Consider the following 14,767-nt stretch of genomic DNA (forward strand, 5'->3'; position numbering starts at 1 on the left):
GTCTTTAAAATACTTAGCGGTATTAAAATGCTTATAATATAAACTTAACCGGGGACTTCCCTGGTGGTCCAGTGGTTAAGAATCTGCCTTTCAATGCAAGGGACATGGGTTCAATCCCTGGTTGGGGAACCAAGATCCCACATGCCCGGGACAGCTAAGCTCACGCACTGCAACTGCTGAGCCTGCATGCCACAACTAGAGAGAAGCCCTGTGCGCTGCAGTGAAGAGCCCATGTGCTGCAACAAAAAGATCCTGTGTGCTACAACTAAGGCCTGCAGCCAAACTAAATAAATTAAAAAAAAAAAAGTTAACTGGAAAAAGAGATTCAACTATACGTATATATCTTTATAAAATATACACAAAAAATTCTGTAAGAAAATATTAAAGTATTGGGACTTCCTAGGTGGTGCAGTGGTTAGGAATCCACCTGCCAATGCAGAGGACACGGGTTTGAGCCCTGGGCCAGGAAGATACCACATGCCATGGAGCAACTAAGCCTGTGCATCACAGCTACTGAGCCTGCACTCTAGAGCCTGTGAGCCACAACTATTGAGCTCTCGTGCCACAACTACTGAAGTCCACGCACCTAGAGCCTGTGCTCCACAACAAGAGAAGGCACGGCAATGAGGAGCCCACACACCACAACGAAGAGTAGCCCCCACTCGCTGCAACTAGAGAAAGTCCATGTGCAGCAATGAAGACCCAACACAGCCCATAAATAAATAAATACATAGATTTATTTAAAAAAGAAAAGATTATGACTAAACAATCTGCCTGGCAATGCAGGGGAGATGGGTTTGATCCCTAGCCTGGGAAGATTCCACATGCCTCAGAGCAACTGAGCCCGTGTGCCACAACTACTGAGCCTGCGCTCTAGAGCCTGTGCTCTAGAGCCTGTGAGCCACAACTACTGAGCCCCAAGCGCCTAGAGCCGGTGCTCCACAATAAGTGAAGCCAGTGCAATGAGAAGCCCACACACCGCAACGAAGACCCAACACAGCCAAAAAACACAAAAAAACACATATAAAAAAAAGGTTTTAAAGTAATAATATTCAATTCTCAAGAGTGGATAACATGAATTTTCCTTTGTCCTTTCTCTGTTTTCCAAATTTTCTTTCATAAGCATGTTTTGTTTTTATTAGAGGGGAAAAATATACTCTCTAAGGAAAGCATGTGACAGGCACCTGAGTCTGGCAGAAGAAGAACTGTCAGAGCAAATGGACTGAATACACTGGACCAGGTTTCAAAGTTAATTATGAGGTTGAGGGTCTCTGGAATCAAAGAATGGTGTAACCTGTAAAAGCAGGCCTGGAAATTCAGTGATTCACACTAAAATGTGAATGGCTTGATAGGCAAAACCTTCCTACATAGAAAGCATCTTTATTACAATAGAAAGAAAAAGACATTTTAATCCAGACAAGTTTTTTTCCTCTCCAAACACGTTTTTAATGTAGAAAAAGGCTCTGTGTATGTGTGTTGGGGTGGGGGTGGGGGTGGGGGGAGCTTCCCTTTGGCACATGATTCTCACGTGTTTCTAAAGGCTTGCTGATTTCTCAGAGATGGCGGTCAGAAGCCACACGCCCAGATGCATAAACCCCTACAAACTTGCTGTTCACCTTGGGCAAATTACTTAATCGCTCCAGGCCTCAGCGTTCTTATCCCAGAACGTAGATGATGTCAATCACTTTAGTGGTTTGTTCTAAGGACTGAATGAAAATATATATGAAGGCTTTAGTACAGTGTCTGACGTATAGTAAACGTTCAGTAAGTGGAATATGAGGGAGTTCCTTGGGGGCCTAGCGGTGAGGATTCCGGGCTTTCACGGCCGTGGCCCAGGTTCAATCCCTGGTTGGGGAACTGAGATCCGGTAAGCTGCGTGGTGCAGCCAAAAATAATAATAACAATAAGTGGAATATGAAGTTACCATTCTACGTCATTTCACCGCCAATCAGAAATAGGGTGGCAGACTTACAGGAGATAAATCAGAGCAAAGGATGAACGCACTTAAAAACAGACGATTTGCACATCTTGGCAACCCAAGCAGCTCAGGTGACGCAGGGACCACCGTGGGAAATGTACTCATAGTACGTATGAAAGACTAATCTACGTTCAGGTGAAAAATATTAGCTGTTGCCTACCTATTTGGTTACTTCGTTGTGACTAATACAGTATCTGTAAGATATCACATTTTAAAAGACAATAATAATAGAATACAAAAACTTAAAAATAATAATTCCTTAAAAGCAACATTTACACTCATTTTAAAGGACGTGAAATATCCCTTTGGGAGAAAAATAAGATTCACCACCTTCTGAAGAAATGATGGGAATCTGACTGTAGAAACGAGAACTACAGTCAAGAAGCCCTAGTTTGAGGAAAAACTTACCTGTTCAGCATCTACAATCTCTTTCTAGAAAATGGGCTGTTCTCTCTCTACAACCTGCTTGGAACCAAGGCTTCAACTTGAGAACGCAAATTCTCTAGAATTATGTTACGACTGAACACCAGCAAATCAGGAAATGATAGAAGAAGCAAGAGTAGTGCTTTCTTTTCAATCTGGTTTTAAAACTCTGGCCCAAGTGTCAGGTTTGAACTTGAGAACGTTCCCTGTGTCCTTTCTGACACTCCGGGAGAAGGAAGGCCCCAGGCCCCCTCGCTCCGTGCTGGACACCATCTTTAATGATGATATATGGGGGTCCTTTCCCCTCAGCACTGCTGGGGGGTCACATGTGTGATGCCGCCTGCCCGAGTATCATCAGCAAGAGAATTATAAACTGTGTCAATCCAAGTTAATGCAAAGCTGTAATCCTCTTTAACAAGAGATCAAATCACTGCCATGAGTTATGTTCATTCTGTAATCTGATAAGGAAGAGAGGGAGCCTCTAATAAAAGAGTAATGGGAGCCTTTAATGACGCTGGGGAAAGTCAGCACCAGTGCAAGTATCGCTCTCGTTCCTGCTGATTAGATCAATGTTGCATGTTTGCGCGGGCTTGTTTCACCTGTCAGAACAACCTGTGCCTTCTTAGGAGATAAGAAGCCTTCGAGAAAACATCTGTATCTTAACCATTCTTGCTCGCAAGTTTTTAACCAACAAAAAATGCTCTATGGAGGGTATTTCTGGGGTTATTAGCTGATGTGCTCTCAAACACTGAGCAAACTCCATCAGAATATTTCAGCACGATTCAGTGCGTTATGTTTAATTTAAAAAGTGGGGGGAGGGTAAAGTAGGTAACTGGGAATCAAAAATGGTCTAACTAACTTCTGGGTTACCAATTAGGGAGAAAAGAATACCATCAGGAGAGTGGTAGAATGTGCCCGTACTTAGGGTGCAGACCCACACACAAAAATGGCACGTGGAAGACAAATTGCCTGTACAAATTCTATTATACTGAGGTACCTCGAGAACAACGTGGCAGTGATGTTGACAAAGCACTTTACAAGGCTGGATTACATTTGTACATTTCTAAAACTCCAGACGTAAAACAATAATGTATTCGGTGCTTAGTCGTTATCATTAAACGATTCTCTCCTTGTTCTTTCTAAAGCCAGTAGCTTTATAAAAGGAGCGGGAAAGTGGTTTGTTTTTTTTTATTTGATGGGAGAGAATGGGGGCTAAAATGAAAATTCTTGCTGTTCCCATTGAAAATTTAAGTTCTCTGCAAAGGAGTGGAATACCTACAAAATGTTGTTATTGCTATTGTTTTTTAATAAGAAAAAAAAAAACTTCTTAAGGAAAATACAATAACCTACCCTTTCGATGGACAGTACCAGAACTGGGTTTATCTAATAACTGCTCTCTGAAGCAGCAGTTAATGCCAGGAAAAAACCAATTTTCTTAGGCATACACCAAGCTGACTGCTGCCACTTAGACCTGTCTTGTGCTGACGACAAAACGCAGGCTGACAGAGTAAGCAGTTCCCAATGCATTTCCCGTCCCAAATCTGGGATGGTGGCCAGTTCTCAGGAACACATCGCGACCTGTCTCAGTCGTCCTCAGAACTTGCGTCTCCTACTTGGCACGCTAGCATTTTACTATCTGAGCTGCGTCGACACAGCAAATGAAAAAGAATGAACTTCTTTAAAAGTCTGCCTCAGAGGGTCTTTCAGAAACACAGGCAAAAACCCAGGTGATTATTTCCACAACCGACAAATTCTTCATTTTGGTAGAACCATAGTAAAAGACCACCCGAATTTTCACTTCCCCCTCCCTCTGGTCTAACAGCGCTCCAGGGCTTTCACACCATGTAAAGTGGGCTCTGCTTCTAAAATGTCCTTGATAAGCTCAGAATAACTTCAATAGTCAGAGGTGAACGGCAATCGTGTAAATCATGCAAGCAACACACCGCCTTGTTCTCAGTGGTGAGGATGTGCTTAGAGGGATTCTCCGCGACGAGACAGCAAGCCCTTCGTCCTCCTCAGCCCACTGATAACTCTGCCTCTACAGCAGCACGTGATACTCTGCCCTCTTCGTAAAGATGAGCCTGAAGGGCAAACAGGAGCTGCGCTGCCCGTGCCAAGAGTACCTGAGGGTCCAGCCAGGCCAGTGACCGTTTTTAGATTCATGGTAACCTCCTCTCTTGCGCACAAACTCAAGATACAGGGGCAAAGTGGAATTTCTTTTCTTTCCTCCCAGTACTAGGAGTGTTCATCAGGCCTGCAGTAGAAACCACTTGCCTACCTCCTAATGGGGTAAAAACCTACTGCTACTAGGGCAGGTAAGAAGTGTCAGGGGTTACAGGAGACTTTCGCTAACAAAGGAAACCTGAGAGCCTGTAAAGGCATTTAAATCAGTATGCATAGCTTACCTAGATAGAGATGCCCCAAAGGGAAATTTGGTAATAAAGGAGCAAACTGGGCTACTCTGCATTTAAAAAGACTTTTTTTTTCTGGAATTTTTTAAAATTTATATTTATTTATTTATTTAATTGGTTGTGTGGGGTCTTCGTTGCTGTACATGGGCTTTTTCTAGTTGTGGCGGGGCGGGGCGGGGTGGGGGGGGGGCAGCTACTCTTCATTGTGGTGCACAGGCTCCTCTCTGTGGTGGCCTCTTACTGTGGAGCGTGGCCTCTAGGCGCATAGACTTCACTAGTTGCAGCACATGGGCTCAACAGTTGTGGCTCACGGGCTTCGTTGCTCCGCTGGCATCTGGGATCTTCCTGGGGCAGGGATCGAACCCTTGTCCCCTGCATTGGCAGGCGGATTCTTAACCATTGCGCCACCTAGGAAGTCCTAAGCAGACTTTTTAAAAAATAGATTGCTTGAAGAGAAAATGTCCTAGCATGAGAAAAGAATAGGTATCAGCAGAAATTAACTAAACAGATAACACGACACAGACCACACCACAGGTGACACAAAATGAAGATGCCACTACCAAAGATCCTTTCACAGATAGTACTTCTTCCTCCCCTGAGGATATTTGAATACCGTATGTTAAAGATCTCTGCTCTCTCTCCCTTAATGAGCTATGTTCCGGTCTCAATTCAGTTTGAACAAGTACAAAATTTTGGAGCTCAAACTGGACAAAGGACATGGGAGCTTCAAGGATGAGTAACAGCACTGGGAGTTCCCCCTTCTCTCTTTATTAATACGGACTATTAATCCAACTTAGGCACACGTATGGAACAATAAACTGCACCCAAGAAACAACTAAAGAAAAGAGAAGGGCTTCTCTCTCCACACCTGGGTATGGTAGGAACCAGAGGTAGACAGGACTCTGAGAATAAGAAATCAAAAGGGCTGGAAAGCTTGTTATTTAATTTTTCACCATGATGAGAAAAGGGGGGACTTCCCTGGTGGCCCAGTGGTTAAGACTTCGAGCTCCCAATGCAGGGGGCCTGGGTTCGACCCCTGGTCAGGAATCTAGATCCCACATGCATGCCTCAACTAAGAGTTCATATGCTACAACTGAGGAGCCTGTGTGCTGCAACTAAGAAGCCTGCCTGCCACAACTAAGACCCTGTACAACCAAATAAATAAATATTTTCTTAAAATGGGGGAAGGGGTGGGCTGGGCAAGAAGCTAGTCGCGTATTCAAAAGCCAGTTTTATCCAAATGGTTCACAGGGCAGAAGCCTTAAGGGAAAGATCTTTCATTTATGTAATACTTCAACAGAGAAAACCAGGACCCTCCCACCTCCTTTTTATGTTATATATATAATTTTCAAAATGAACATGTCTTGGTCTTCTGTTGATAAAGTGCAATGAAGTTTATTATAAAAAAAAATAGAATACTACAGAAATACATAGACTAGAAAGTAAAATGTGTCTTCTACTCCACTCTGCCCAGCAAAAAATACGTGAAGAGTTTGGAGTACGCTGTTTCAGAGCTTCTTATTTCTTAGTGACAATTAATATGAATGCATTACCACGGCAGGATATTAGAGCAAAACAGAAGCATGAAAAAAAAATGGTGAAAGTCTCCCTTTGCCCCTTCCTCCTCCTAGTCCCTTTCCCGTAGGCAAACATTTTAAATATTATTGATGTATGGCATTTCCGGGCATTTTCCTAAGCAATATGACATATACATACACATGTAGACATATATAGCTGTTTAATTTTTATTTTCAAAACATAAATGGATATTACAAGAACTGTTTCTTTTTCTAGTTAACAAAATAACCTGGAGATCTTTCCATGACAGTATATTTTTTTTGTAAGGCACCACTTTTTTTTGATCATACATGTTTATTTACTCAAAAGTAGGATTATGATACAGTATTCTGTAGCCTACTTATTACACTAAATATTATGTTAATACGTATATCTCCACTTTCTCCTTTAACAGTTGCTTAAAACTTCAAAGAATGATTTTCTGTGATTTATTTTAACTAGTTCCCTATTGGTAGTCGTTTGGATTGTTTCTTATTTTTCCCCAATATAAACAATGTTGCAATAAAGATCCTTGATACAAAAACATTTGCCAACTTGCTATTTCCTTAGGTCAATTCCTAGAAGTGGATTTCTCTGGGTCAACAGATACATTTACATTTAAAATTTTGCTGGGACTTCTCTGGTGGTCCAGTGGCTAAGACTCCAAGCTCCCAATGCAGGGGGCCTGGTTTCGATCCCTGGTCAGGGAATTAGATCCCACATGCCACAACTAAGAGTTTGCATGCCGCAACTAAAGATCCTGCGTGCTGCAACTAAAAGATCCCATGTGCTGCAACTAAGACCTGGTGCAGCCAAATGAATAAACAAATAATTTTTTTTAATTAAAAAAAAATAAAATTTTCAAAACCACTGCCAAATAGCCCTCCAAGTGATTTTGCCAATTACATTCCTAACAGTATATGAAGCTGTCTGTTTCCTCACAGCATCAACAGTAGGGATTATCACTCTTTTTATGTTTTCCAATTTAATAAGAAAAAAAAGAAAACTCATTATTTTAATATGCATTTCTTTCATTAATGAGATGGACAGTTTTTATATTTTTGGGCCATTTGCGATTTTTCTTTTCTGATGTCTGAGTCTGCTTGTTGACATGCTCTGCTCATTACTTCTACTGGGATATTCTTAGAGATCTGTAAAAATTCTTTACCTAGCACCATTACACAGTAATGTAATATTACATTGAGCTTTTTCTTTCCAGTTTGTCATTTACTTATAACTTTGCTTTTGATACCTTTTTCAATGTGACTCATGTAGTCAGATCTACGAATACTTTCCCTGTGGCTTCTGGCCTGCGTGTCATGCTTACAAAGCCTTTCTCTAACTCAAAATCGTAAAAAAAATTCTCTGTTCATACAGGCACACCAAGAATGACATATCTGAAACTTTGTTGTACTCTACCATAGATACAACTGTAAAAATGGGTTGAATTTTCCCAGAGGTTTACCTTCAATAAATCTATACCACTGTTTAAAAACAAAAAAAGACCTATCTGTAACTTAGCAAAACCAGAACTATTCACTTGGAGGAAAGTATCGATAGTATGCACCGATACTGAAATGAAAGTTTCCCATTCCTCAATATTTTATGGTATACAAAGTAGAAAACCAAACAGCATAGTGCTAATTATTTCCAAAAACAAAATCGGCCAAGCTGCGACTGCCTCCTTAAGATACAGTTTAAAAAAAAAAGATACAGTAACATTACCTATGGGCCTGGAAGATTTGATACCAGAAGCAGAAAGAGCTGCTACTCACTCACTTCGCCTATAATTAGTCTGGCCTAGTCAGACTGCGGCGCATGAGTGGTAACCTGCATGTCTGCGTCTGTGTCCTTAGGAAACACAACGCGAATGGAGCGTGCCTGGTAAAAACAAACGCTCAGTTCTCCAGCTCTGAGACTTTTATTAAATTCCTTGTTACAAAGTGGCTAAACCAGCTGGAGAACAATGCTGATAATTAGCAAGGTCCACAAGGGACAGCTTTTTTCCCCACAAACACCGAATGCCACACTGTTACCTGACAAACACATTCCCAACTCCTCCTCCCTTGCCTGCTCTACCTGAAGTGGCAACGTAACAGAGTCCTGGCCAATGACATACGAGAAGAAGTTTTTGGAGGGCATTCTGAGAAGCTTTTCCTGTTCTGATTAAAACAAAAAACAAAAAAAACGGTATAGCTGACACCACTCCTTTCCTCTTCTTCCTTCCTGGAATGCGTGCTTGATGGCTAAAGCTGCAGCAACCACCTTGGGACCACAGGGGGAAGATCAAGATGTGCTGGCCCTAATATCATTGAGGAGGGAAAAACACTGCCAATAATTACCTGCCACCCCTAGAATTATTCTGTCAGGAAAATAAACTCCCATTTGCTTATGCCTTTGTAGTCAGATTTTACGTTTCTTGCAGACCAAGCCCAACATAATCCTAAATAATGAAGTCATTTTCAAACAAACTTTATGTCTAAGATATAGCAGACCCTTAAAAACTAGGAATGAACAAACAAGATTCTGGAAAACTAAGTGTCCTGGGGTATCAGGTGATTCAAGAAAAATCCCAACTAGGAATGACAATCGATTTCTAAATGATCTAGTAGTAGGGAACTGCCCTGGTGGTCCAGTGGTTAAGAATCTGCCTTCCAACACAGGGGATGCGGTTCAATCCCTGGTAGGGGAACTAAGACTCCACGTGCTTCGAGGCAACTAAGCCCGCGAGCCGCAACTAGAGAGCCTGGGCACTCTGGTGCCTGAGAACCACAGCTAGAGAGAAGCCTTCAGGCCACAACGAAGATCCCGTGTGCCGTAACTAAGACCCGACGCAGCCAAATAAATAAATTAAAAAAAAAAAAGAAATAAATGATCTAGTAGTACCGTATTCAAAAGATGCCACCAGTACTTAATCTAGGTTTCACTTTATGCCTGGGATAATGTTACCTTAATGGGTTTGTATTAGTTTTTAAGTATCTCATTTTCCTTTTCTATTGAAGTAATTTTTTCATGTCATCCTGACACAGAACCTAAGAAGCATTCATTTTACTCTATTATTTTTAAAAACAGATTAGACCCAGAAATAAAGGAAAACAAACAAACAACAACAACAAAACCCAGCTAGACACAAGTATTCATTTACAAAGCACAGGAAGTTACAGAGATGTGAGTATAAATGGATTCAGGACCATCCACAGGCTGTTTTGTACTCACAGCACTGAACAAAAACAAACAAAAAATTAATGATTGTGTTCAACTAAACTCGCACATCTACTTTTCAAGCAAGGGGGGAAATCTGATGGGGTTTAGTAGTAAACTAAGTACTCTCGAATAAAAAGGTTAAATGTAGCTTGAGGGACAAAGCTGGCAAAACCCACGTGTGCCTACATTATGACCAATAATTTCACTTGGTAAAGACTTATGTTTTAAAATATCTATCACAGCATTACAACAATGATAATTAAAAACAATTTAAATTGCCAACAATTAGTGAATGGCTAAATAAGTAATATTATAAAAATATTACACAGGCATTTAAATTTTTGAATTTTAATGACATGAAATGGTCATAGTATACAAAATATTTAAAGGAAAAGTCACAATACAGAATATAATTCTATATTGTAGAATATAATTTTAATTATATAAAAAGAAAAACAAGAACATATTAAAAGGGAACTCATAAAGACCTAAAAGAAATATTCTGAGATGTTAAAAGTGGTTATCTCTGGGACTTCCCTGGTGGCTCAGTGGTTAAGAATCTGCCTGCCAATGCCAATTCGAGCTCTGGTCTGGGAAGATCCCACACGCCACAGAGGAACTAAGCCCGTGCACCACAACTACTGAGCCTGCATGCTGCAACTACTGAAGCCTGTGCGCCTAGAGCCCTACTCCGCAATGTCACCACAATGAGAACCTCGTGCACTGCAATGAACAGTAGCCCCTGCTCTCCACAACTAGAAAAAGCCAGTGCACCGCAATGAAGACCCAACACAGCCAATAAAAATAAATAAATTTTTTAAGTGGTTCTCTCTTATGTACGGGTATGTGTATATACACACATTTCCTATCTCGCACACTGAGAGAGTCTACGAACACCACCCAGAGCAATGAGCACCCCAGCACCCAGATCTTGGTTTCTAAAAACCACAATTCACTAAAAAGAGTGAGGATGCCCTGGAGGAAGACTGATTCCAGGGCTGGAGTAGAGAAAATATAAGATGAGCCTAGAACACCTTGTTGTGGTAGAAAGCAAGGAAGCACTCAAGGAATAATTGGGGACATCTCAAAAAGATGCAAGCCAGCTTGAAGGGGTTTCTATTAATCTGAGAAAATTTTAAATCAAAATAAATAATGACAGTAACGGATTATAATTAACTGAATAAAATAGGAAAGCATGAGTCCATACTGACATAAGTGAATAAATAAATGCTGAATAAATGAAGGAGAAGGGCTGTGGCTAGATAAGTAATATTATAAAAATATCATGTTGTAGTAGAATGCCAACTAGTAAATATGGAATGAATGATTCTTTAAAAAAATGGTTATCTGTGAATTGTATATGCATATACACTTTTTTATGTACATGTTTCTATCTTGTTTCAGTTTTGTAAAATGAGCATGTACTTCTTTTGTAAAAATACTCAAAAAAAAAAAAAAAATCCTCAACAGCAGCCTGAACAAACACAACATATCACACGTCTCTAGAGCAATCTCTAGACCCATTTTAAAAAGCAGATCATATGCACGAAACCCCCAAGCACATGAAGCAAGTGTGTGTGCTGTCCTGACCCATCTGTCTAGAGAAGAGCTCAGATATCCTAGGCAGGTGGCTAAGGTTCAAAACGAAACAAAACAGCAAAAACAAACCCAAAAAACCCACCAGAGGCAGCATGGAGATTTATGGAAATTCTGTTTCAGTTTTACAGTAATTATGGGAGTGAAGAGATGTGACAAGGGCGCTTACTATGATGCCAATGACACATGGTTCACTGATAAGAAGAAATGGAGAGGGCGACAGGCTGCAGAACAGGTCAATACTGGGCTGTCATGAAGCCATCTGAGACATACGATTAATCTATGACTCACCTGGCATCATCACTCATTGTGGTGTGGTCAACAGGTGCCATGAAGCTCAGCAGCTTGCTAAGGACGTGAAACCTAAATAAAGCAGGAAACAAACGGGCAGCAACATTAGTAACTATTAACCTAGAAAAGGAAACACACTCTATGAGGTAACAAACTCCAGAACTGATCACAGGAATATTTGGCTCCAAAGTGGAACAGGTTCCCACTCACAACCATAAAAACCCTTTTTCCTTAATGCCACAGGAGAAAAGCCTGATAAAAGCACACTGTAACAATACTGTAAAGCAACTATACTCCAAAAAAAAGATGAATCCAAAAAAAAAAAAAGCACACTGTAAACGACAGCAGTTCAACACAGCTCCATTTAAACCACAGCCCCCCAAAAAGAGTAGATACACGTGTGCCCCTGCGCAGTATACTAACTGTTAAACGTCGCTCCAGACAAAAGACAAATGAGGGCCTGACTCCCCCAACTGTCCCCTTCTCTACATACATCTTTCTTTTTTAAATAAATTTATTTATTTATTTAATTTTTATTTATGGGCTGTGTTGGGTCTTTATTACTGTGTGTGGTAAGCGGGGACTACTCTGTTGTGGTTCATAGGCTTCTCACTGGGTAGCTTCTCTTGTTGCAAAGCATGGGCTCTAGGTGCTTGGGCTTCAGTAGTTGTGGCACATGGGCTCATTAGTTGTGGCTCACAGGCACTAGAGAGCAGGCTCAATAGTTGTGGCGCACAGGCTTAGTTGCTCCACAGCATGTGGGATCTTCCCAGACCAGGGATTGAACCCGTGTCCCCTGCATTGGCAGGCGGGTTCTTAACCACTGTGCTACCAGGGAAGCCCTCTACATACATCTTAATCATGTTTCAGTGTCATTAAAGCTACTAGTGGCAGTAGCACAGATAGTGGTATAACACCCAAATGGAACACCTCACCACCATCATCACTCACTAGTACTGGTTTCCTGAGTCAGAAAAGGCTTCTAGAATCACCTTCACTTGCTAGCTCCACTGGGTCTTTCATTTCACCCACCTTTAAATGAGGCACACAAGTGAATATGTAACAAGTCTGATCTCTAGATCTTCAGTCAAGGTATTATGGAAATTTATGTCACCTCCAACTCCACCAATAGAAAAAAACGGGTATTTTTGCATAAAGTGCTTTGAGATCCTCTGCTGAGGGGGGCTGAACAAATATTTGACCTTATACAGATGAAATTATACCAAAGAGAATTCAAAGAAGGTATCCTTTTCGGTTCATTATAAAAGAGGCTGCAGGACAATATGCATATTATAAAACTCTAACCCAAAAAAACTCTTCTTGGGCAAAACATTAGCCACAAAAAAATGATGTAAATATTTTCACGTGTGTAATGTTTTACCATTTTAAAAACATTTTTACACACATCAAAGAATTTGGTTCTCTACCACCAATAGCCAAGCCTCCCAAATTTCATTCATTTTTTAACAAATGCATTTAAAAGAATAACAGTGATGAAATTTTTCATATTACAAGAGTAATAGAAAAAGCATAAATTCATTACAGAAAATGTGGAAAACAAACCAACTGAGCACACACAAAAAATGCATACATAATTATTCCACCTACAGAAGAACCGTTATTAATATTTATTAATATTATTCATCTTATGTTAATATTCTGGCTAGTTATGTTCATTTTACATAGCAATCCACACACATAATTTTCATATCCTTTTTTTCACTTAGCATTTTATCTCAATAGCTGTATACAAAATTCCAGGAGCAGAAGTACCATAAATATATTTTCATATTTTTGAGCATTCATATTGCTTCCAATTCTTCACTTCTTACAGGATGCAAAAACAAAATCTCTGTTCATCATACTTTTTTTAATGTTCATAATCTCCTAATTATAAAAAGTAATATAATTTCAAATTCAGAAATGTATAGAGAACTGACAAGTTCCCTGTAGTCCTATCCCCCAGAAATAATCTGTTAATTAAAATTATTAAGTTTATCTGTAGCATACTCCATATATAAGATGAATATAAACAACATATTTTCACATAAAAATGATATTGCAATATACTTCATATTCTGCATTATGCTTTTTCCACTGTCATATTCTTTTTCATAGTTGCAAAATATTCCGTTGTATCAATATATTGTAATTTATTAAACCTCCTATTGATAGGCATTTACATAGTCTGCCCCCATTAAAAACCATATTAAATAGTGCTAAAGTGAAGATTCTTTCTTTAAATTTATTTTATTAAAGCATAGTTGATTTACAAAGTTGTGTTAATTTCTGCTGCACAGCAAAGTGATTCAGTTTGATACACACACATCCTTTTTCATATTCTTTCCCATTATAGTGTATCACAGGATATAGCACAGTCCCCTGTGCTACACAGTAGGACCTTGTTGTTTATCCACTCTATATATACTAGTTTGCATTCGCTAATCCCAAACCCCCAATCCATCCCTCCTCCATGGCCCCCTTGGCAACCACAAGTCTGTCCTCTATGTCTGTGAGCCTGTTTCTGTTTTTTAGATAAAATATGACATTCATGTCATATTTTAGATTCCACATATAAGTGATAACATATGGTATTTGTCTTTCTCTTTCTGACTTAGCTAAAGTGAAGATTCTTATATATAAATTATTGTATGTTTGTTCACACATTTCTATGAGATAAATTTTGAGATGTGGAATTGCTGGTGAATCAAAAAGTACACATATTTAAAACTGAAAAACTAAGCCAAATGCCCTCCCAAAAGTTATGGTAACGTACAAGAATATAATTATTTATATAACCCCTTTTTGTTAAGTATAAAGCATAAAAACAATAAACACATTTTAATGTCTTTAGGCTTTACCAAACTTTGCTGTTCATCTGAAAAAATGAAAACTATTCTTGGCTGTGTCCAAAGACAGGTTTAATTCACTGTCTAGACAAAGACTATGAATGGACGGCTGTGCTGTCCGATCCAGGAGCCGCTGGCCACACATGGCTACTGAGCACCTGGAAGGTGGCAAACCTGAATTGAAACGTGCCAAACTGAGATGCACACCAGATTTGGAAAATTTGAGATGAAAAAAAAATGTAAATGTAACACTAATAATTTTTAAAACAATTGTTGAAATAGTATTTTTTATATATTGGGTTAAATGAAATATATTGTTAAAATTAAGTTCGTTTCGTTCTTTTCCCCTTTTAAATTGTAGCTATTAGAACATTTAAAATTATACATGTAAAGATATTTTTATCAGATGGCACTGCTCCATGGAATACCTATACACTTTAATACAATATATTCAATAA

General features: G+C 39.6%; 1 protein-coding gene across 2 annotated transcripts in view; it reads right to left on the minus strand.

Annotated features, from left to right (window-relative positions):
• AATF (apoptosis antagonizing transcription factor) overlaps positions 1–14,767 on the minus strand; it is a 102,108-nt gene that overhangs the window by 14,541 nt on the left and 72,800 nt on the right. For both annotated transcript variants that reach the window (XM_057716192.1, XM_057716193.1), the window contains one exon: positions 11,461–11,532. In XM_057716192.1, coding sequence (XP_057572175.1) covers positions 11,461–11,532 — 72 coding nt within the window. The remainder of the gene's footprint in view (positions 1–11,460; positions 11,533–14,767) is intronic.

Source organism: Hippopotamus amphibius, chromosome 17 (genome assembly GCF_030028045.1).
Source record: "Hippopotamus amphibius kiboko isolate mHipAmp2 chromosome 17, mHipAmp2.hap2, whole genome shotgun sequence".
Classification (NCBI taxonomy): Eukaryota; Metazoa; Chordata; class Mammalia; order Artiodactyla; family Hippopotamidae; genus Hippopotamus; species Hippopotamus amphibius.